Below are 23,670 nucleotides of genomic sequence, written 5' to 3' on the forward strand. Positions count from 1 at the left end.
GAGGAAAGGATGAGGCGGTCCCTCCCTCGTGCCCGAATCTGCGTTTGCGGACGCGTAGCTTCGGCAGGAGGTGTGGGACAAGGTCGGCGTCGCCTGCGTGCTCTGGCGGCTGGGGGGCAGCGCCACGCGGCGCCGGCCGCTCCCGCTGCCCGGCCACCCTTCCTACACGGTGTCCCGGTGAGCTGGGAGCAGAGGGAACTCTGCCCCCACCCTTCGCCGCGGGGAGAGCGACTCCTGCCCTACGGCGGGCCGCCGAATACCGCTGCCAGTCCCTCGCGGCACGCGTGCAGGCGGCTTACCCGAGCCCCGGCGTCGCTGCGTGGAGGTCTGGCGGTACCTTGGTTTTCGGGCCTCCGCCTCGGCCTAAAGTCCCCTAACATAGGGTGGGGCTGTAGGGTTTTGGGGCTTTCTGTGAAGGGGCGAGGGAGATCGAGGAGATTCTTCCAGTGCTTCTTATCAGCGTTCTCTTTTTGATAACGGGAGCAGACGCAGGTTCTGTTTTGCAGGGCTGCCGAGCCTGGCACCCCAGAGCCTGAGGTGTACTTCAGGGTGCCAGTGATGCTGTCATAGAAGGGATTTGTCCCATTCTCAAGGACAGGCGAGGTACTCGTTGCACTGGAGTCAGAGAATGAAGTTATTGTCATGTACTCTTCTTCCCCATTAAACCTGTTTTGCGTGAAGATGTTCATGAGCTATTTGAATTGAATTCCTCTTTGTGTCAGGCCATGCAGTGGATTTGCTTTAACTTTACTTTCCATTAATATTTGTTGTTGTTAATCAGTCTTTTTCCAAAAATATAGGTGTGTTTAAAAGAACAACAACAAAAGATTCCAATGAGTTTGTCTGCAGAAAGTATATTTTCTTCTTTCCAGTTTTAATCTCTCTGGACAGTAGATTATAGTATGAGAGAGATTTCAGTTGGAGTAACCTGTCCAGTTCTGCACATAATGTTCAAAAAAAGATTAATGTGAATGAGCAGGAGGACAGAAGAATTACTGCTACAGGTAAGGGTTTCCATAGCATAAACTTAGGCTGTAGACAGATATCTTGCTTTTCTTTTTGGTTACTTTTATTCAGATATTTTAAAAGCTAATAAAAAATCACCCCCAAGCAAGTCACAAAGTTACAAAATCTTATACCAAAAAAAAATGTATAAATATACATAATAATAAAAAATACTATCTTCCACTCCCCCCAGATCTCTTTTTAAAAAAGTGTGTGCCTTTGCAAAGCAGGAAACAAAGTCGTAATGCACTCTACAAGAATATAAGATTTTGTGACATGCATAGCAGCAGGTGTAGGGTCTCATTTAAGAATGATTATTTATCCTAGTTCCTTCTGTTCTGGTCCTGCATTTAGGTCAGGAGGCTTATAACTGCAGTTTGTAAGACTAGCTACCTAAATACATGTATTGATACACTTGGTTACAGCTTGGAGGCACTCAGTGTTTTGGAAACTGGTTAATTCCTACCAATGGACCTAAATATCAACATTTAGATGAATATTTATGGAAAACTTGGTTCTTAAGGGTTTTTTTTCCTAGAACAAGGTAATAGAGCCTTTTTGAAAGAACAAAAACAAAACAAAAAAATTTCGTGTGTTCTCATTGCTAATCCAGGAAATAATCTCAAGAAGATGAAATCTAACAAAGAAAAGACCTGCACTAGGGAGAGAGACTTTGTATACAAATTTAATGCTGGAAATCAACAGTTATTACTTACAGTGCCTCTAAAATTCCCTGTGCAGGAGAATGTTAGTCACCTGCATGGACATCTAATGCTTCTGCACCATCTACCATGCGTTATAGAAAACGGTAAGAATTGATTTTGTAAAATAGTGTCTCATACATATATATATGAATAAATTATAACATGTTTTAAGAAGCAGAAAGTTATTTCAAGAACCATCCTTAGTTTTTTAACAACAGAATATTAGTGAAAAAGACTGTTACTACTAGCAAGAGAGTTGCCCCAGTACAAGGTTTTCAGAAAAACTTTGTATGTTTGCTAGATTGATATTTCTAATGAAATTGTTTTGTTGATGAAACGTTTTCTTTTTGTTAAGATAGATCTGAAGCAGTCACTTAATAAGTTCATAGAAGAGGAAACTATAAAGGATTATGATAAAGAAGCTGACATGTCTCTGGAAGTTATCAAATCAGGAGAAATAGATATAAACCAGCTGGTAGATATTTGGGCTAAAGCTTATAAAGAGGTAAGATTAAGACTGAAAAGTTAATATTCAGGCTGTGATTTATATGAGTGTGTGTGTATACGTGTGTGTGCATGCACAGATATAATTACATCTGTGGAGATGTAAACAGACTTTGAAAGACACTTTACTGATCAGTTCTTATATATTTTTTTTTATCCCAAAGTGGTCACTGAATCTTCATCTTACATGTTTTCAGTTGAGTTTTTACTGAAGGTACCTCCTTACCAATTTAAAAAAGTAATATATTCAAAAGATACAAAACAGAGAGGTAACTGGCTAATGACAGTGAAACAAAAATATACCACAAAGTTTAGATTTATTAGAATAAAAGAAAAGATTGTAAAGTGGTACTCTCACTTGAATTTCTTTAACATACATCATAGAGGTATTTCAACTGAACACAATATGCTAACTTTGATGCAGACTTGCGTATGCCTGAAGTGGCTTTGCTTTGGCTATCCACAAAATGCAAAAAAAATAACTGTCGAAGGAGAAAGTGAGTGTTTGGAACAAATCTTTTAGCTCACGTCCTGCCTTTATACAGCTATTTTATGCTGTGGAGTGTTGATGAAGCTTTAGTTGGGGTAATGTGTACAGTTTTCCATGTAGTGCTCTAAGAGCATGAATGAACTGAAGGAGTCCTAGTCAAGAGGAGTAAGTTTGACATAAATTTTTGCCTTGGAGGGAAAGATTAAAGGAATTTGCTTTGTTTTTCATGGAATAGAGAAGAATATCACCAAAAGTGTAAGTATTACAAAACATAAATGTGTGTTATAAAGAGAATGGGTAAAGATTTTTTTTTCTTTTTTTCACCTTATTAAACAATGTCATGCTAGCTCCTTTAAGGAGATAATAAGATAATTCAGAGGAGCAAGAACTACTGGATTTTGGTTACTTGGTTTTGTTCACCAGTGCAAGATCTTTTTGATAACAAAATCCACCATTAATTGGCACAATTGTTACAGGATTGGGCTTGCCAATTAGTAATTAGCAACTGGTAATTAGTGCCACTGAATGGAATACACTGCTTATCCTAGGGGAAAAAAAAGAAAAGAAAAAACGAAGTAAAAAATAAAATAAAATACTAGAGCATAACTTCACCCTGTGTGTACAGAGGCCTCTCAACCTTTCAAGGAACTGAAAATGCTAACATTTCTATACACTGAATGTATAGGGGACTCTCAAAATTGTAAGGAGTTACCTTAGCCTGGTATCCCGCTTTAAAGGGAGTGGAAGGATGCTCACCGTCCAGGCACAGGAGTTGTTCAGGTGTCATTCCTCATGTGAATACCCAGTTGATTTTGCCTTACCTTTATTAGAGATTCCTTTAGTCATACCGTATGCTTTAAAATCTCTTATAATTTTTAGACAACATTGGAATATGCAAAACCTGAAGAAATCAGTTGGGATGAAGATTTTGCAAATGTTTATCATGATCTGATACATTCTCCAGCTTCTGAGACACTATTAAACCTGGAACACAATTATTTTGTTAGTATCTCAGAATTAATAAGTGAAAGAGATGTGGAACTGAAAAAGCTGCGAGAAAGGTATTCTTTTTTAATTCATTTTAATGTCTTTTGAATGTCTTAAATGTCGGTGCACAACACTGGCTGTATATACGATGATTTGTATAGATATGACCTGTATAGATATGAGCTACAAACACTAGAATGCTTGTGAGATGGCAGAATATCTTAAGAAGGTATGTTTTAGTGCTCCAGGTGGCAGTATTCTTCTATGAGCTTAAAATCGGAAGTTACAGCAAATATCTTCTTCTGTAGTTTCTTTCCAGTGTTCCAATGTATGAATTTTACATATGGAGATGAAAAATAAGAATATGATATGAATTTTACGTTTGGAGATGAAAAATGCCAGTTATGTGTGATAGCATAAAGTGCTTGCTGCTTATGGTAATCTTGGCTTAGCTATGCATGTGGAAGAAAGACTGCATAGTACTAAGGGCAGTAAGACAGTTAGTAGAGTTCTAATGGAGCATAGTTGTGTATTTGTTCCAGTGAAACTGACTGTGAGTACTTGACAAAATCATGAATCTCTATCAAATCAGGAGCAGCTGAGGCTATGCTGGATGTAGGTGTCGTTCTCTTTACACAGAGCTGAATTGAAAGCCCTGACCCTCAACGTTTTTTTTTTTTTTTTTTTTTTTTTTTTTTTTTTTTTTTTTTTTTTTTTTTTTTTTTTTTTTTTTTTTTTTTTTTGTCATTCTTTGCTAAATCAGTGCTATGCTATTCTAAAAGTGATTACTTGCTGGAGAATGTGGTGAATGTCAAAGATTGAAGCCAGAAATTTAAGAAGTTTGAGGAAGGACAAATTATTGGAAGGACAAATCCTTTAGTTCTGTTATTGAATATAGTTTCAGTTGGAAGCTTATCTATTAAAAACAGTAGCATATTTTGTCCACTTACATGTCCCTATCATCTTTATTGAAGGAAAAAGGACTATAAGAGGAGTATATAGATCCAAAGTATCCAAAAGGAGTATATAGATCCAAGGACTATATAGATCCAAACAAAAGACCATTTCAAAACAGCTGTTTTATGTAGGTTATCGTATCTACTGAGGAACAGGGGATAAAACCTGGTATTGGTCTTTGTGTTCTTTAACAGGCTTTAGTGTCTAAGAATTTGATATTGTGATTTTCATGGGCTCTGCAACGTGCTTTTTGGAAATGTAATAGCTATTTTAAATTGAAAATATGTAAAACTGGATAGTTGAGAGACTAGTATAAAACTGGCTTTCAGTAAATGAAAAATATTCTTGATGTACTCAGACTGAAAATTTGATACGCGTGTGTCCAGTGGCTTTTAAAATATTTTTCTGGATCAAATCATTAACTCCTCAAAGGAGTAAAATAATGAAAAATCCATAACATTAGTAGCATTAAATGTCTGACTAGATAGCTTTTATAAAATACTGTTCACTTATTGCACTCTTTTACAGTCCCCACTGCTCCACTTGCAGGCCATGTTTCTCTTCTGGACCCCTTCCCCAGTCTACTCAATGTAAAGGGCTGCTTCTGCTAAGAGGAGCTGTTGATTATTTCTTTTCCATGTCCTGACAGGACAATAGACAGGACAAGAAAGAGTGTAATCGAACTTCAGCAAGGAAAATTTGGACCAGATGTTAGCAAAAACCCTTCTAATAGTAAGAATAGTAAGCACTAGAATAGAGTGCCTGGAAGACTGTATTAAATTCTTCTGAATATCTCTTGGAACAAACTAATGAGCATGTGGACTCTGATTTTGAAAGAGCAGATGGACAGAATACCACAAAGATATCTTCCAGCTGTATGTTCAGTTTTGTACCTCTGCTTCTGATGAATATAGAGAAATTAAACGATACAACTGGTCGTCATATGCGTGACTATATCAACAACAATTTGCATTCGTCTCCCAGTTTGTGAAAGGGAATTGTGTTGCAATCTGCATTAATTTCTCTTTCAGACAAGGAGCAGAAATGGATACAGTGATGCAGGAGCTAGGGAAATCACTCACAGACCAAGATGTAAATTCATTAGCAGCTCAGCATTTTGAATCTCAGCAGGTAAACTAAGTTCAGTAAACTAAAATAGATCATGCAAATAAATGTCTTAACGAGCTCCGAAGCACTCAATTTATCACTGCCTGTTTTTTAGGATTTGGAAAACAAATGGACCAATGAATTAAAACAGTCTACTGCAATCCAGAAGCAGGAATATCAGGAGTGGGTGATGAAACTACATCAGGACCTAAAGAATCCCAACAATAGCTCAATCAGGTATTTAGTTCTACTGTGGACTTCAATATGTGCTAATTTACAGGGCTTGCTTTTATATACTTCTTCTTTAAGAATAGCTATTCAATCGATATAAAATTTATAGAAAATTAAAAGTAATAAATGAAATATATACTTTTGGAAATTTCTTCATTATGCATTTTTTGTACAACATCATATTCACTCTGTAAAAGATATACTAAAACACTTTTTTTGCTGAGCTGTGTGGATTTCTATTTTTTCTTTGTTTTGCTTTTGTCTTATTATTTTCTCCTATATTTCACAGTGCTTTCTGTCATCAGTTAAGGAGGCTCTGCAGAGTAAATGCAGTTTAGTAAACTGTAATAATCATCTCAGATTTTGAATTAATAAGCTTAAAATTAATAATCACTGAATCTTTTTGTGTGACTTGTGCTGAGAGTTTAAAGAAAAGTGTCTTAACTGAGGAAATACCAGGGAAATAAGAATTTAATAATCACCTCTTTTGCTGTTCTTTGAAAACTAGACTAAAGCAGAACCAGATGCTTTATAATGCCTTGTATTAGAAGAAAAGTGTATTTGAATAGAATGTTAAAAGTGGGTATTGGAAGGAATCAATGGGAAAGATGGTGTCCTTGAACAAGGTGGATGTCAATGGTGAAAGGATGCAGGCAGAGAATATGAAAGATTTGGATACTCACAAGTCTATGGAACAAGATGGCATTCACCCAAGGGTTCTGTGGGAGCTGATGGAAGTGCTCGCCAAGCCACTGTCTATCATGTCAGCAGTCTTGGTCAACGGGGGAGGTCCTGACGACTGCAGACTTGTTACTGTGACACCCATCTACAAGAAGAATCGGATGGAGGATGCAAAGAAATAGAGGCCTGTCAGCCTGACCTCAGTTTCAAGAAAAGTTACGGAGCAGATCATCTTAGTGATCATACAGCATGTGCATGACAAACAGAGCAAGCCAACATGGGTTCATGAAAGGCAGGTCTGTTTGACCAACTCGATCTCCTTCTATGACCACGTGACCTGCCTCGTGGATGATGGAAAGGCTGTGGACATGTTCTGCTTAGACTTCAGTAAGGCCTTTGACACAGTCTCCCACTGCATTCTTCTGGAGAAGTTGACAGCTCTTAGCTTACACAGGTGTACTCTTTGCTGGGTGAGAAGCTGGCTGGATGGCCAGGCCCAGAGAGTGATGATGAATCTCCACTAAATCCAGCCAGTGGCCTGTCATGAGCCATGTTCCCCAGGGATAAGTGTTGGGGCCAGTCCTCTTTAATACCTTTATCAACGATCTGGACGAGCGGATTGAGTGCATCCTCAGCAAATTTGCAAATGACACCAAGCTGGGAGGAAGAGTTGATCTGCTTGGGGGTAGGAAGGCTTTACAGAGAGACTTGGACAGCTTGGATCGATGGGCTGAGGCCAACTGCATGCGGTTCGACAAGGTCAGGTGTCAGCTCCTGCACTTTGGACACAACAACCCCACGCAGCGCTACAGGCTTGGGGCAGCGTGACAGGAGAGCTGCGTGGCAGAAAAGGATGTGGGGCTGCTGGCCGACAGCCCACGGAACTTGAGCCTGCAGTGCACCCGGGGCCAAGAAGGAGGCCAATGGCATCCTGGCTTGCATCAAGAATAGCGCAGCCAGCAGGACTAGGGAAGTGAGCATCCTCCTGTACTGGGTGCTGGTGAGGCTGCACCCCAAATACCGTGTTCAGTTTTGGGCCCCTCACTGCGTGAAAGACATTGAAGCGTGTTTGAAGAAGGGCAGCAAAGCTGGTGAAGGGGCTGGAGCACAGACCTAATGAGGAGCAGTTAAGGGAGCTGTGATTATTTAGTCTAGAGAAGAGGAGACTCAGGGGTGACTTTATCTCTCTCTACAACTACCTGAAAGGAGGTTGTGATGAGGTGGGGATTGGTCTCTTCTCAAAAATATCTACCAATAGGACTGGAGAAAATGTCCTCAAGTTGCACCAGGGGAAGTTTAGGTTAAATATTAGGAAAAAATTTTACAAGAGTGGTGAAGCATTGGAACAGGCTGCCAAGGGAAGTGGTGAAGTCGCCATCCTTGGTAGTGTTCAAGAAATGTGTAGATGAGACTCTTAAGGACGTGGTTTGAACAGGCCTGATGGTGATGAGTTTATGGTTGGACTTGATGAGTTTTTTTCTGACTATAATGATTCTGTGAATTCATGCTTTCACATTTTCCTTTGGAGAGAAGGAAGCTGAATATATGGAATATGAGGGAAGAGAGAAAAGAAGATAAACTTGCTAAAATCTAAAAAAAGCGAAAAGAAAAAAAGGAAAAAGAAGCTAAAAAGAATGCTGTTCTTTTTTAGCTTTCTCCCTATAGTGTGTAAAATGAAAATAATGTGGATTTAATAGAACTGAAATGTGGAAGAAGCAGACAGCTAGTGGTCCAGAGGCACGTATTTTTGAAAAAGTAATTGGATGTTTTGACTTAACACAATTTTGAATGTCAGTTTTGGTCAATGGCCATCTGTATTCATTTTAAATGATCTGTGCTGAGTCCTGATAACTGTAGGCCCCCTCATCTGAAAACAATATGCATAAAGGCAATGATAGGATAACTAGATGCTTGAAGTTTTTTGTTTTGTTTTTTATTGTTTGTTTGATCAACTGGAGCTTTTTGGTGGTTGATTTGTCTTTTCTTGTTTGTTTTTAAAGAGTGCATATCAGTTGTGTCTGATCATAAAGAATTTGCTGTTAGTGAAATTGCTTTAAAAAGTTTATGACACAATCTTTTTCAAGATGACAGACAATTTCAAAACAAAGAAAAAATGGAGGGAATTTTATGTTCTTTCATATAACAGAAGTGTCACAGTGTCGTTTATTAGCAGACAAAACAAAGTAAAACAGATATCTAAAATCTTTCCTGTTAGTTTTTTAACACTGTAGAGAGCTTAATTTGCTGTTTCTTGCTTTCCATTGCAGGTGGGAAAACTTATATCTAGCAACTTTGTAACTAAGATTTGGGGTGTTTTAAATAGGCCAAGAGGAGGGTTTTGTTGTTATTTTGGTTTTTTATTCGTATTTTCTTCGTATTATTTTATAATAGGGTATTATGATGTTTATTGCTCAATCTCACAATACTTTACAGAGAAGACTCATAATGTAAGTGGAGTCTACTATTCCTGCTCATGTTCAGATGAAGTGTTGCATATCAGAAGTGCAAGAGAGCAGATTAACGGAGTTCATTCAGATAGGCTTAGCCATTTGGTTTCCATAGACTAATGAAGCAGACTTTGCATCACTTTTATAAATTGTTGATGATCTAATGGGAAACCTACTGAAATGTGCATGCTGGTTTTTTTTTTTTTTTTAATTTTAGTGATGAAATTAAGGTTCAGCCCAGTCAGTTGAGAGAATCCATGGAAGTAAATGGAAGAATTTATGAAGAGCAAAGACTGTTGGAAGAAAGTTTTACTATTCACTTAGGTAAGTAAATAAATCTATCCTAAAACCAGATGTAATAACAAATGCTAATCAAATTTAAGCTAATGCCAAATATTAAGTCATAAACAATGGATTTAAGCTATATGTTATTTATAATATTAAGGGTCTTTGCATATATATCATATGCACTTGTGATTGCTTTATTTGTTCTTCCCATATGAGAGGTGCAGTACTATGTATGCAGTATTAAACAGTGTTTAGCCAGCTGAAAAATACTTCATGGAGAATATTCTACAGACACATTTTTATCCATTCTAACAAAGTGATCAGTGTAGAAAAGAATGCTACCATCAAAACATGCAGTGATTAAAATATATATTTTACCTTTTGATAAGGTTAATAAGAAAAAGTGGGAGTTAAACTGAATTCCCAAGGTAGATTACCAGAGAACAAATGTTTGTAGTACTTACTCTACGTTTATGCAGTAGAGACTTCTTAAGTTGTCTGGTGTTGCTTGCACAAGTCTTTCTTTCATTGCCTTATGGGGAGAAAGTGGGTCATTTCATGTACAGATCTGACTCTGGGGAGGAATAACCCTGGATACCAGTACAGATTAGGGGTTGACCTGCTGGAGAGGGATGTGGAGCTGCTGGAGAGAGGCCAGTGCAGGGCTACTAGGATGATCAGGGGCCTGAAACATCTGTCCTATGAGGAAAGGCTGAGGGAGCTGGGCCTGTTCAGCCTGGAGAAGAGAAGGCTGAGGAGGGACCTGATCAGTGTGTATAAATCCCTCAAGGGAGGCGGTGAGGAGGAGGGAGCCGGCCTCTTTTCCGTGGTGACTAGCAATAGGACTAGAGGAAACGGCCACAAGCTGAGGCACCAAAAGTTCCATAGGAACTTAAGAAAAAATTTCTTGACAGTGAGGGTGACAGAACAAGCTGCCTAGAGAGGTTGTGGAGTCTCCTTCTTTGGAGATCTTTAAAACTCGCTTGGACGCAGCCTTGTGCTATGTGCTCTAGGTGACCCTGCGTGAGCAGGCGTTTGGACTAGATGACCTCTGAGGTCCCTTCCAACCTTAAGCATTCTATGATTTTATGACGTACTTTGTGAAAATATTGTATTCTTACTAAATCTTCTTAATTGCTCATATTAAAAAATTAACAATTAAAAACTGGTTAAGAACTTTTATTTCCCGTATTGGTCTTTTTCACAGGACTTAGAGAAACATTGTGATCTCTGACAAAATTACTTTAATAACAATTCCAAGTTTCTTGCCTTATTGTATGTATTAAAATCATTTTATATTTCACTGATTTTAGAATTTGCTTTTCATACAGGAGCTCAGTTGAAGACCATGCATAATTTAAGATTACTGAGAGCTGATATGTTAGACTTCTGTAAACATAAGCGTAATCATCGAAGTGGAGTAAAACTTCACAGACTTCAAACTGCAATGTCTCTCTATTCAACTTCTCTCTGTGGCCTAGTTTTATTAGTTGATAACCGTATAAGTTCATACAGTGGCATCAAAAGAGGTGAGTCATGTGATGGGGTATATCATGTCAGTGAACACAAATGTCACTCCGTAACATTTGCTGTCTTCTCTCCCAAAAAGTATTCCCTGTAAAATTAAAATTTACTGAAGAACCTCATGTTTTGCATGAAAGGATAGAACAGGGATAGATTTGTGCTAAATAATCTGAACTGATACGCTGAACTGAACTGATATTCCTGGTCTCTATGCTGACTTTTGCAGTTCAGAAGTGCTAATGTGTTTTGAGTGGACTATGTGATGTTGATTTGCCTCTCTTAAATTAATTTACTTTCCATGGGCCTTGAAACTCTAATGTATGTCCAGCGTACTGAAATCTATTTGCAAAGATCAGAGTTAAATTCTCAAAGCTAAGACTTCAAATTGATTGTACATATGTTAAAATAGGTGTTTTTAAAATCTCCAGCGTTGTGCCTTCCATAAAACTGAACAACAGGCATTTTATTTGCCTTGGAAGAACTCTTGGAAGAACTGGAGAGGAGGTGGGGAGGTTAGCATGAATTAGTCCAATACAGTGTGAAAACAGGATTGTAAAGGGAAGACTATTGGTAAAAATTATATGTGCATGTGTGCTGTTTACAATTTCCAGGTTGCTTTTATTCTAAAATTTTCTCCTAAGTCTAGGTTCATAAATATAAGACATATTAGTAATACTGTTAATAAATAATGTTGTTAAACGGTAAATGTATCATGATCTCCAAAATTTAACACTCAAGCTTTGAGTTCTAAGGGAATTTTGGCGAACTTAACCTCTACATCTTCTACACTGTCTACCCCATTCTTTGTAAAAATGTCCGAGAACTGAATCAGTGTCATGTCTTGGCTCCTTTGACCTAGTTGAATGTGTTACTTTAAATCATCAAAATGAATGTGGTTGCATTAAGACCTTGAATGACTGCAGGCAGCAACTGAGGTCTGGGGAATTCTTCCTCTTCCTGCTGCTTCTGTCTGCTCTGTGGTGAGAATATGAGCATTTGACAGAGGGCAGTAGTAAACTCTATGAGAGAAAAAGAGAGCCCGCATATGAGAGAAAAGGAGAGCCAGCATGTTGATATGTTTCTGGGCAATCTGTGTGTCTTTCAAGTTTATACTTTTGAAATTGGATCTTGATAGTACTTGGTGCCAGTAGACATCTCTAGGAAACAGTATTGAGCAGAAAATTTAAGTTTAATTTTACTTCCATACTTCAGTTCTACTAATAGAAGTCATATTCTACTTCCATTCAGACTGTTTTTCCAAGCTAGATGAGTAGTTCCTCTTAATTTTTATACACATTACCTGGCACAACAACCTCTTTCAGAAGCCCTTCATATTCCTTATATATTCCTTATATATTCATATTCCTTATATATATTTAGAGTAGGTATGCTCTAAACAAATGATAAGCTACAGTAGGGTTAATTATATACTATGTGCCAGAATTTTATTTTTGCATACAAATTTTTATATTCAATAACATATTTTATATTAAATATAAAAATTATTTATTATAGAAAATAAATATAAAGTTATATTTATTTTTGCATTCGAACTGTTACAATATAGACTTTTTATCTAGCATTTATCTATATTATTTTTATGTAGAAAGATAAAACATTTTGACTTTTGCTATAATTCACCTGTTCCAGTAACAACCTGTTCACAGGACTGTGTGATGTTCTTCAGATAGGCAATTGGAATACTTTGAATACTTTATGGAAGATTAGAGTAGATACCCTCAAATGAGAAGTAAGTAGCAATTATGTAATCCAGCTTCTTCCTAATGATTTGTTTTGGCTTCCATTGACTTGCATGGAAACAAAGTTGGGCACCAAAACACTAATCGCAGAGACAGTATGATAAGATCCTAATTATCAGTATATTTTTTCAAAACCTAACCTTGGACTTCCTTATAAGGAGAAGGAACTTTAAGCTCTTTCCAGATGATAGTATTTTTCTTTAGCTTTCAGGTCTGTATTTTGAGAACTGAAAAGAAATGTTTGTGTTTCTAGCTTTCCAGATTTGCTTTTTATTCATTTAATGAATAGCTCTCCTACTTGTTCTGTGAAATGAGTGCAATAGTTGCTTTTGAAAACATCTATTATATATGTTTTAATAAAGTGTCTCAGATGGAAAGACTGTTATTAGCGAACATCTTCTTAAAGCCGAATATAATAAGTTAATGCACTTAAATGTTATTGCTGTTACTCGTTTGTTTGGTCTGTATACATGATTATTTCTGAAGAGTAACAGTACTATTTGAAAATTTATTTCCACTAGTCCAGTTACTTCAAAAAGTGTTCTTGTTCTGCTATAAATCATTTTTTTTAAGTGGAATACAAAGAGTGTTGACTGCTTTGTTTTCTTTGCCCTTACAACTGGCCTTACTTGAAAAGCAGGACAGAATTATGTCATATTATCAAGCACACCTTATGATGTGATTTCTTTTTTCTTTCCCCCCTCCACAGATTTTGCAACTGTTTGCCAAGAATGCACGGATTTCCATTTTCCTGGAATTCAAGAACAACTTGAAATTATCCAGAAGGTTGTACTTAAGGCCAGAGCACAGCGTAGCAGTAAGTCAAAAAGGCATCATGGTCAGTGACAACCAAAATTACTTTTCTTGAAATAGAATAGTGGTCAGCTGAACATTTATGGTTATAGGTAAGGTGATTTCGTTTCATCTGTAAGTCAGAGTATTCCATTTTATAGATAAGGAAACTGAAAAATAATGACATAAATTTGCATGAAATTTTCTGTTTGTATTTTCACATGATGTGTTTGCTGACATTACAGACCTAATTATTAAAAATAAAATAAAAAGGAACTAGCTTCTGATCCCACTATTACAGCATGGAAAACATTTAGGGCTGTTTTGCTTATCCTATTCTGCAGTTTAAACTCTGTAGCAACATACAGATACAATTTAACTTGATTTTTTTTCTATTTCAATGTAAAGCTTTAACATTTGCAGAAGAAGAATTAGGACTTTTCTTTCTTATATATGAGTACTAAAATACGAATGTTTTTTAGTAGTGGTCAAATCCTTATGAATGGTTTACTTCCTTTTTATATTTGCCAATACCCAAGAAATTTTCTGACCACATGCTGTTATGGCAGTACTTGTACATCATGAAACTTTTTCTTGCAGAGACCTACTTCTGTGGTTTAAATACGTCAGTAATTTGAATAGATTCATAGCAGTACATAGAGAAGCAAGTTTTCCTAGGAACTTGCATGTAGTCTCAAAAAAATCTGGAAGTTGTTTTTGTAATGCTAGTTTTACATAAATTTATTTAAAGTCTTAGGTAGTTGTGGAGGTAATTAGAAAAGTTTACTTTTATGTTTGAGTAGATGGCATTTTAGTTTGTCTGCATGAAGAAGCATCATAGTATGATTTTATTAGAAAGCTAATGATTTGAAATAAGACTCAATTCACTGTCAATCAGAGAAAGCAAAAATACTTCCTGTTCCTTCCTTATTTTCCTCAGCTTTATGCTAAAAATTAAATCCACATATCATTGTAGTACAAAGTTGTATGCCATAGCATAATTAATACATATGTGTTTAATATTTGTACTACGTGTTTATATACAGGAAACAAAAATAATGGGAATGAAGATAAATCCAAGAATATTGAACGAAACCAGTCAAACATTTTGCCAGGTGAATTCCTGCAAAAACTGCTTTTTTCCCTCCTTCTCTTATAGCAAATTGTGTTTTATAAATGCATATTTTTAGTTCTAAATTCAGAACATAAATTATAAACTAAATCTGAGTTGACCTCAATCAGAGAAGAAGGATGCTCTTGTGAGTAAGGCAGGGAGCTCAGTGTCAGGACATCTATTTTCTGTTCCCAGCTTTACTAGCATCTCAGTCATGTGACCTGGAGCAAATCAGTTAATGTCTCTGTGCCTAAAATTTCTTTTTGGGGAAATGATCTTCCAGTACCTTGGAAGTAAGATGGAAATTAAATGTGGTTTTTTTTTTTCAACCTAACCATTTGTATGGCACTATTCTGGTTCTGTAAAGCATTTAAAATATATTTAACTTAGAGTGTACAAATCTGTTCTTCTACAAGAAGAAATATCTCTGGTATATATTGTCATTTTAGTAAGAAAAGCTTCTTTGGGATTTGAAGAGGAATGCTCAGTAGTGAGGGAGAGGAGAGAAGGACATGCAATTTGTGGTTGAATATGGGGGTTTCTTAAAAGCACTTCCATAGTTACTTTAGATCTTAACATAAGCAAATTACATTTTTAAATTTAAAATTTTACATTTTAAATTGCATATACTACTTTTAGATGGTCATTGCTGGGATTTATTGCCCCTTTAGCAGACAGGAGAAAGGAGTTGATATTTTTGCTTCAGCTATTCCTGTGCAAAGATAGTGTTGCCAGCAAAAGTAGATTTGAAGTAGGGCACTGATCTGTTGACTAAATAGAGTAGAGATATAGCATACCTGCTTCTCTGTTGGCTCTAGCGTAGAGATGCTGTCTCCAATAGAAAAGTAAGCTGGAGAGACCCATATTTCACTGCATCTTGCTATTTCTTTCCTTTTTGTAGCAAAACATGAAGGTGTAAGACTTCTGTCAAAGATTTCATATGAGCATCTTGCGAGCATTTCAGTAATTCTCCCTGTTTCCATGAATTACTTGTCATTCTCATGATCATTAGTACCTATTTTTCTACAGTGTATCTCAGTTGTTATATAACCTTCTATCTTTTCCCCACAGTTTTTGCATCCTTTGCTCTGGCCCATCCATTTTTGGTATTTCCGCCTCCCACATCTGTCTGCAGTTTGTTGCTTTCATTATATATTTTGAGTATTACACCTCCTCTGTTTTTGTTTTTCTCTGTTTCCTACCACATATAGATTGTATCCGCCTGTATTGGCACTATTATGTGTTGGTACCTCACAAGTGATCCTAGGCATCATGGCAGGGAACTGCATGGAAGACAAACGTAAAACAGAAATGTTCCAAGATTTTCAGATTAGTAGTTTTCTGAATTTTATCTCTGTATGTATCTGCTCTAATCTTCATTGTGTAGCTGTGTCTGCCTTCTGTATAACCTGTTCTATATAAGATAAGGGAACAGTATGTACCAGAAAACTGTACTGTACTTACAGTGACTAGGAGTTTTAATATTTACTGTCTGTATTATTTGCATAACAATTGTATTTTGATATTGTTCACTACCATGATATCTTGTCTTGGTTTATATTATTCTGTAGGAGAATTTTACATCACACGGCATTCAAATCTTTCTGAAATTCATGTTGCTTTTCATCTCTGTGTGGATGATAATGTAAGATCTGGTAACGTAACTGCTCGGGATCCTGCAATCATGGGACTGAGGAATATTCTCAAAGTTTGTTGCACACATGACATTACTACAATTAGTATTCCTCTCCTACTGGTACATGATATGTCAGAAGTAAGTAAATAAATGAATACTCAGTTTCTTTTCATTTTCTAAATTGAAAAAAAAAAGTTTATAAAGGGTATGCTTCTTGCTGGTATAAGCCATATGGAGGAGTCATATGCTTCTGCTGCATCATTGTATTGTCACAGGAATGTGTATGGTGAAACTAAAAACATTTTAGGCAACTGAACCTCTTTTTTTATTATTATTATTTCCATTTTTTATTCCCAATATTTATTCTGGGCACTTTACTGTCCTGATCCAGCTTGCTACAGATTTACAGAAAGTGATGAGAACGTAGGGCAGAAAGTTAAAAGATGAGCCTATTGGCAGGCAACCCTTGGTTAGAAACTGTGGCTTTAGAGTTGCTGATACAATAGTGATGTCAGATCCACAATTTTCACTCTTGCTAGCTAGAAAAAAAAATAGGTTAGAACTAAGTTTTCTGAGCAACAGGACTAAAAAGCCCTGCTTTCTTAGAGATTGAGGCCTGTATCCACAAACACCACTTCCACTCCTGCGACAAAATTCCACCTTCATTCATTTTAAATTCTGTCTCTGTCTTTATGCCCCTCAAATATTGGCTGGGCAAGAAGCAGCATATGCAGGGGCACTATGGAAGTACAGGTGTACTTACTTATTGTGCTGATCCTTTGTGTTCTGTTCTCTTCAGTAGGACACTAATGGGCAGGACTCATGTCTAGCTTTTCAGTCTGTAGAAATTTTATACTGTTGAAAATCTCCTTATTTGTCAGATTTGGCTCAGAACAAACTGGAAGAAAATGAGCTGGGATGGGGTGGACAACCAGTCATATGCCTCAGTTACTTAGCTGACAAGTCTAAAAACTTAACAAAATGAAATGAGAAGAATAAGATAGTGTTACCCTTAATGATAACCTTACATATGTTCAGTTATAGTCTGTTTTTTCAAATACGCCTTTTTTTTTTTTTTTCAATTGTGAATTTCATCATTACATTGTCTGGAAAGAAAGAAAAACTCACCAGTGGACCACTTTTAACAGGTGGAATGACTGTTTATTTTTATCTTTTTTTTTAATAGAATTGGATCTGAACAAAGTTGCAAAAGAAGTTGCATTTTGCAAGATTAGGGTCCTTTATTAGGCAAGAAATGTAAAAATGCAGAAAGAAATGCAAAAGGTGAAAATAGATAATAATGAGGATTTCAAAGTCTGTACTTAAATTGAGACTCTTACCAACAGATAATAATAGTAATTTTTCATCTCTGGTACCAAGACCTTTCTTGTCCAAAAATGCAGTAATCAACTTGCACAACTGCAGCCTGATTTATTCTTGGAATCCAATTACAGTGCTTCAGAAAGTTACAGCCCTTAAGTATTTTAAAATACAAATAAAGCCCAAGAAAAAGTCTTCATTATGCTATTAAAGGATGCACTTATTGCTCAGACATGTGAAACTAAGCAGTTGTATAATTATCTGGTGGTAGATTATTAAAAGATTCCAGTAAAACAGTTTTCTTTATGTAAATTATTTTGCTTAGATATTTGCAGAACAAGCAGAAAATGACCTTTCTGATAATTGCATTAGCAGCATTGCTTATTAGGGTGCTTTGCCGCTGGCTGATCTCACTTGAAATACAAAAATTTATTGTTGAATGAGAAGTGAATAATGTTAAATTTCTGAAAGTTAATCTGAGCTAGGTGCATTCAGCTGACCAAATTTTCAGTCTGCACTTACCACCTACGTAAAAACATTTTTGTAAAGTGGTTAACCATGAGCACAGCTGTGGAGATGTTTGCATACTTCATTGCGACAGGCATTCATCATGAGCTTTCTTATTTTTCCAAAAGGGTGGGTTATTTATTCCCCAAATTATCTTTTTTAGACGGAAAGTGTTGTTTATAAGCTCATAGTAGTAGCGAGTTCATGAAATTCAGCTAAGCCATTATGTTTCAGTAGTATTGAGATTTCATATAAAGTTAGTGTATTGTTTTTTTATGAGAAGAAAATGGGGCTTGTTTCCCTTAGTTTTTATTAGTAGAGAACAGTTAAACCCAGATTACTATATTCGAGCTGATCATTAATTTTAAAAAAGGATGGAAACTGAGTCTGAGATTTAACAAACCAGCAACTGTGCACGTTCAAATTCAGTCCAAATGAGTAACAACTTTTTAAAGATTTTTAAGAATTTACTTATCTGATTGTTGTTCTGAATCTCTTGTAAACTGAGCTGGGAAATAAAAGGGTGAAAATAGTACGATATCACTAAAAGTACCAGAGCTGACAGGGCACATTTAAGGATGCATTTAACTTTATAAAAGTGACCACCCAGTGGAGTGAGTCTGCCAAAATTTTAGATAAATAAAAAAGATACGCACCATATCTTACTAACTAGAAAACCTGGATTTCATTTTGATAAGCAGAAGAAATATTGAGAGCAAATCTTTGCATCCTGAAAGAGAGTTAAGTGAGATCTCTACTAATGAACAAGACCCAAAGATCTCAAGCATCTACTGTATGTGATAAGATGCCATTAACTAAAAATTCGTCATAGAAAGTACTTTTTTTTTTTCCCTATCCCCAGTATTGTATTTAGAATTCATGCTTATCTGATCCTTGAGCTTTTTCACAACTGTTCTTTAGCGTAGGAGAAAAACTCTTGACATGTCAAAATCATGAGAACTTAGGTTTTAAAGAAGAATTAGATAGGAATCATTAGTGTGTCATTTTCAGTTTTTGCACTCGGTGGCATTTTGCCTTGAAACTGTTATTCCCAATTCCACAATACTTAACATCTATGTTCCTCTGAAGTGATCCAAGGCATAGTGTCAGATCCTGCTGTTTCTATCAGTCCTTTTAAGGCTTGCTTCCCCTTATTGATCACTCAGTATCCTCCTAAGTTGACTTCAGCGTAAGGAGACCTTTCTTTTTAGACAATGGTTTTTTTAAGCTAAACCAGATTTCAAAGTAACTCCTATCTCGAGTGTGATGGAAAGCACATGTAGGCAGACAAGTTATAACAAAGATTAGTATTTTCCTGAAAACCTAAGAATTAAAGTGTCCAACATTGTTCTGTCTGATTCATGTATTGTATAACCTAAAAGCAGAATTGATTCATGCTGTGATTTGTATCATAAAAGAAGGTTTTTAAGAAAAGATATTTTTAGTTTAGAAAAGATATTTTGGAGATAATTCTTGATGGTAGCCCCAATGAGAGTACTTGTTTTATCAATCAGCATTCTTAGTTAAGTTTTTCAGATACATATATGTATATATATATTTTTTTTTTATCCTGAAATTCTTTGAAATGACTGCATGCACACTGTTTAATATATTCCACAACAAATGCTAGCTTTATGGAATGGAATGTGATTTAAAGTGTAAATTTGAAAACATATGTAAAACAACAATTTTGTTTTCTCGTGCATATTTCTGTATTAAAATTGGAAATTGTTGATTTTGATCCTCCACAGAGGAGTTGAATAGACTCATTTCCAAATATCTTAATAGGACTGTCTATCAGTAATATTTCTGTTCCAAAATCTCGGCTTAAAAAATACACAGATTGTTCTGGGACTGGAAAATAGAATCCCTCTTCCTTACCTGTCATGCTGCTTGAATAACTTGATAGGAACACATTGTCTTACAGCAGCATTTTTTCTAATTATCCTGCTACTCCATTTGGGATAGATTAGAGATGTATGTCTGGGGTCTTTATATATTTATTTATTTATAGGAAATGACTATTCCATGGTGCTTGAAGAGGGCAGAGCTTGTCTTCAAGTGTGTCAAAGGTATGTTAGTTTGTCAATGCTTAATGTGTCTTTCCGTGTTGCACTTGAAGACATCTCAAACTGCACACTTTACCCCAGAAAGTATTTTACGTGAGATTACTGTTTGTTAAATTTTAGTGTAAATATATATATATATTGCACAATTTAATATATCTTTGTTAGTATTAATTATTAATATTAATATATTAGTATTTTAACTATTATGGGCCTGATTTAAGCATTGGGAAATAATCTCAGACAATCATAATGAGGTCTAAAAGTATTTCGAAAGTATCTTTACAACTCATAAAATACAGTTATTGGACGGAGGAAAAAACATCCTCACCATTGTTTTAAGCAATCTCCCAAGAAGGGCAGGGTCTGGTAGATCTCTACAGTGTCCTCAATCTTTTATATTTGTATTTTCTCAAACAATGAGTGATCCCCATATTTGTTTTCCAAGACTGGTGAACATGCTAATTCATCTCTTTGCTCAGGAATACTCATGATTCAGTTTTATCTTTTGAACTCTAGAAATTGTTTTATTATTTATTGCATTTTTATGTTCTACATATTCTAAATATTCTAAACAATGTTTATAGCATCTCAAATGTTAATAGTGTTTTGTTCTTTCTACCAGCTATTCAGTAATTTCTTCCTTCTCTGATTCATAGTAAAGTAATATCCATGTATTTGTTTTGTTAAGCATTTCTACAAATATTTTTATTCATCATTATTGTATGCCTGTAAACATTGTGGTTGACTATAATTAGCTATCTTGTAGTTCATTGACTATAGTTAGGGAATGCCTACAGAGAAATGCCAAATGAGGAATGAATAGATTTTCAGTATGTGTGTAGCAAAAGCGTTTTCAGACTTCCTCTACCTCATGTGGATTTGATCAGATCAGAGCTAAAAGAGAAAGATATTACTCAATGAAAGTAAGCTATTAAAAGAACTCGTAAGAGTTGCTTCCAGAGAAACATTTGACTTGCGATAGACAGCAAATTGTTGTGCAGTAGGACTGCATATTCTGCTTCCTCAACAATATACTGATTTTTCTCCATCGCATTAGATTCTCCAGTAAGATCAGATTTCAGTCAATTTGGCAGCTGTGATTTCTGTGATTAATTGCATTGCTAGAAAAGGTGGTTAAAATTCCATCGTATATGAAAACTCTATCACTGCTTGAAAACAGTGTACTTGAAATTAAATATGTAATGCATAATAAAAATACTTGGATTTTAGGTTTCATGATGGAAATGGCCTCATGGGATGGAGGAATTTCTCGGACTGTACAATTCCTGGTGCCACAGGTAAATTATACCAAGATCATATCTAATGTAGGGAACTTAGCAAAACAAGAACTCAAATTTCAGCATACATCTAGGTTTGATTTATTTTTTATACCCTGCATTTTCCATATGAACTTAAATTATAACTGAGGTCTTGGTTCCATACCTATAAAACAAGAACAAAAGAATTTTAGATATTTTGAATATTCTGTGGAAACTTCTGAGGGTGCCAAAAATTCAAATTGCAAATCCACCTAACAAAGAATACCTAACCTTTGAAAGAGATACTTTTTGGTATTTTTTCGGAAGAGATATGACTAACCTTGCATTACTTGATTTTAGGCTTTAAGTGGTACATTATTTGGCATTATGGAAAGCTACAACATACTGAGATCCAGCTATAACACTCATGCTTCCACAAAATCATTAATGACTTTAGTAGTTTCAAGTTATAAGGAATAACCCCATATATAAGGAATAACCCCAGAAACCAGATTAGGGATTGACCTGCTGGAAAGCAACTCTACGGAGGGAGATTTGGGAGTCCTGGTTGACAACAAGCTAACTATGAGGCAGCAGTGTACCCAAGTGGCCAAGAAGGCCAATGGGATGCTGGCTGCATCAGGAGGAGTGTTGCCAGCAGGTCAAGGGAGGGGATCCTGCCCCTCTGCTCAGCTCTGGGGAGGCTGCACCTGGAGTACTGTGTGCAATTCTGGGCTCCCCAGTATAAGAGGGATGTGGAGCTTCTAAAGAGAGTCCAGAGGAGAGCAACCAAGATGATTAAGGGACTGGAACATCTCTCATATGAGAAAAGACTAAGCGAGCTGGGCCTGTTTAGTCTGGAGACGAGAAAGTTGAGAGGGGATCTGATTAATACAAATATGTACCTGAAGGGTGAATGTAGGGAGGAGGGGGCCAAGCTCTTCTCAGTGGTGACCAGTGACAGGGCAAGGGGCAATGGGTGTAAGTTGAAACACAGGAAATTCCGTCTCCATATGAGGAAGAACTTCTTTACTGTGAGGCTGACAGAGCCCTGGAACTGGCTGCATAGGGAGGTTGTGGACTCTCCTTCTCTAGAGGTCTTCAAAACCCACCTGGCTGCCGCCCTATGCCCCATGCTCTAGGAGTCCCTGTTGGAGCAGGGTGGTCAGACTAGATACTCTCTAAATGTCCTTTCTAACCTCAAACATTCTGTGATTCTGATAATTAAAGTACTGAAATGATTGAATTCATGATTATAGCTGATCTTTGGAAACAGAAAATTTTCTAGTGGTGACTAGTGCTTAGTTTTGTTTATTTGTTCTGAAAGCAGTCCTAGAAGTCATATAAAAATCAGAGTTGTTTTAGGAAATAAAAAAGGTATATTTTTTGACAAAGTAGAACCCACTAAGCAAAGGAGAAGCTAAGAGTAAACTAAGTATTGAACTTGAATCTAATTTGAAAATTCAGAATACAGAAGTCATGTAGGTAACAGCAAACAGTGCTATTATACTATTGCTAGGCAGAAATAATCAATTAATAGAACAGGAAATCTACTGGAGATAGTTACACATATATACATAAAAATATGCCAGCAGGACTTCTAGTCAGCCTTTCGCTTTTGAATGTATTAAATAGTATTATATATTCTTAAACAGCATTGCTGGCATTTGAAAAACAGAAATACTAATAAATATTTCTAAGCAAAGCTTAGAAAGTTCCCTCCAACTGCAGTCAGAGGTGATACTGATCTGGTTTTACTTTTGTTTTCCAGACGATTTCTGAGGAAATGTTTTACCAGCTGAGTAATATGCTTCCACAGATCTTCCGAGTATCCTCAACATTGACTCTCACCTCTAAACACTGAATTTTGTGCAACAGCAAGGTGAACCATATTGAAAAAGGATGAGATTGCTGAGATTCTGTAGATTTTCTGCAGATTGATGGCTGTGATCGATGACCATGTGTTGCAGTGTTAAGAATAATATAATAAAAGATGTGTACTCTCTCTGTTTGGATGTTGGCATTTGCTTTTTGCCTCTTGCAGTCTGATTTAGTACAGTGTTAATGTGGAATTCCTTTTTTTTTCTGAAAGATTTTGAATGTAACTAATTCCTAGTTACAGAAACATAAGTATTGCCATAGTTAAGTACTTGTAGTAGGAATAGGATCTTCCGTTAGTGGGAATGTACTTTTGAGTGGTTGGTTTTTTTTTTGTTTGTTTGTTTTTTAAAGGCTGTTTAGTGTCTCATTAGAATAAGTTAGACTAAGTGAGACGTAATTTGTTGCAG

The 23,670-nt window shown here is 36.2% G+C and overlaps 1 protein-coding gene across 1 annotated transcript; it reads left to right on the top strand.

Moving 5' to 3' along the window:
• The first annotated feature begins 152 nt into the window (after positions 1 to 152).
• Positions 153 to 23,389, top strand: CUNH12orf4 (chromosome unknown C12orf4 homolog). Its single transcript, XM_026048333.1, has 15 exons — positions 153 to 177; positions 873 to 1,004; positions 1,619 to 1,813; positions 2,069 to 2,214; positions 3,583 to 3,764; positions 5,679 to 5,778; positions 5,870 to 5,991; positions 9,331 to 9,437; positions 10,733 to 10,930; positions 13,395 to 13,502; positions 14,524 to 14,592; positions 16,163 to 16,365; positions 20,069 to 20,126; positions 21,354 to 21,421; positions 23,154 to 23,389. Exons 3-15 carry the CDS (start codon positions 1,636 to 1,638, stop codon positions 23,244 to 23,246), a joined length of 1,632 nt encoding a protein of 543 aa, XP_025904118.1. The 5' UTR covers positions 153 to 177; positions 873 to 1,004; positions 1,619 to 1,635; the 3' UTR covers positions 23,247 to 23,389.
• Positions 23,390 to 23,670: the final 281 nt, after the last annotated feature.

The sequence above is a fragment of the Nothoprocta perdicaria genome, unplaced genomic scaffold, assembly GCF_003342845.1.
Source record: "Nothoprocta perdicaria isolate Ctin4 unplaced genomic scaffold, notPer1 scaffold_534, whole genome shotgun sequence".
Taxonomy (NCBI): Eukaryota; Metazoa; Chordata; class Aves; order Tinamiformes; family Tinamidae; genus Nothoprocta; species Nothoprocta perdicaria.

Excerpts from the sequence above, each read along its gene's own strand:
- CUNH12orf4 (XM_026048333.1), top strand. The coding sequence starts at position 1,636 with ATGAAATCTAACAAAGAAAAGACCTGCACTAGGGAGAGAGACTTTGTA. Across the intron at positions 2,215-3,582 it reads GGGCTAAAGCTTATAAAGAG|ACAACATTGGAATATGCAAA; the intron begins GTAAGATTAAGA and ends TATAATTTTTAG. Across the intron at positions 21,422-23,153 it reads TACAATTCCTGGTGCCACAG|ACGATTTCTGAGGAAATGTT; the intron begins GTAAATTATACC and ends TTTGTTTTCCAG.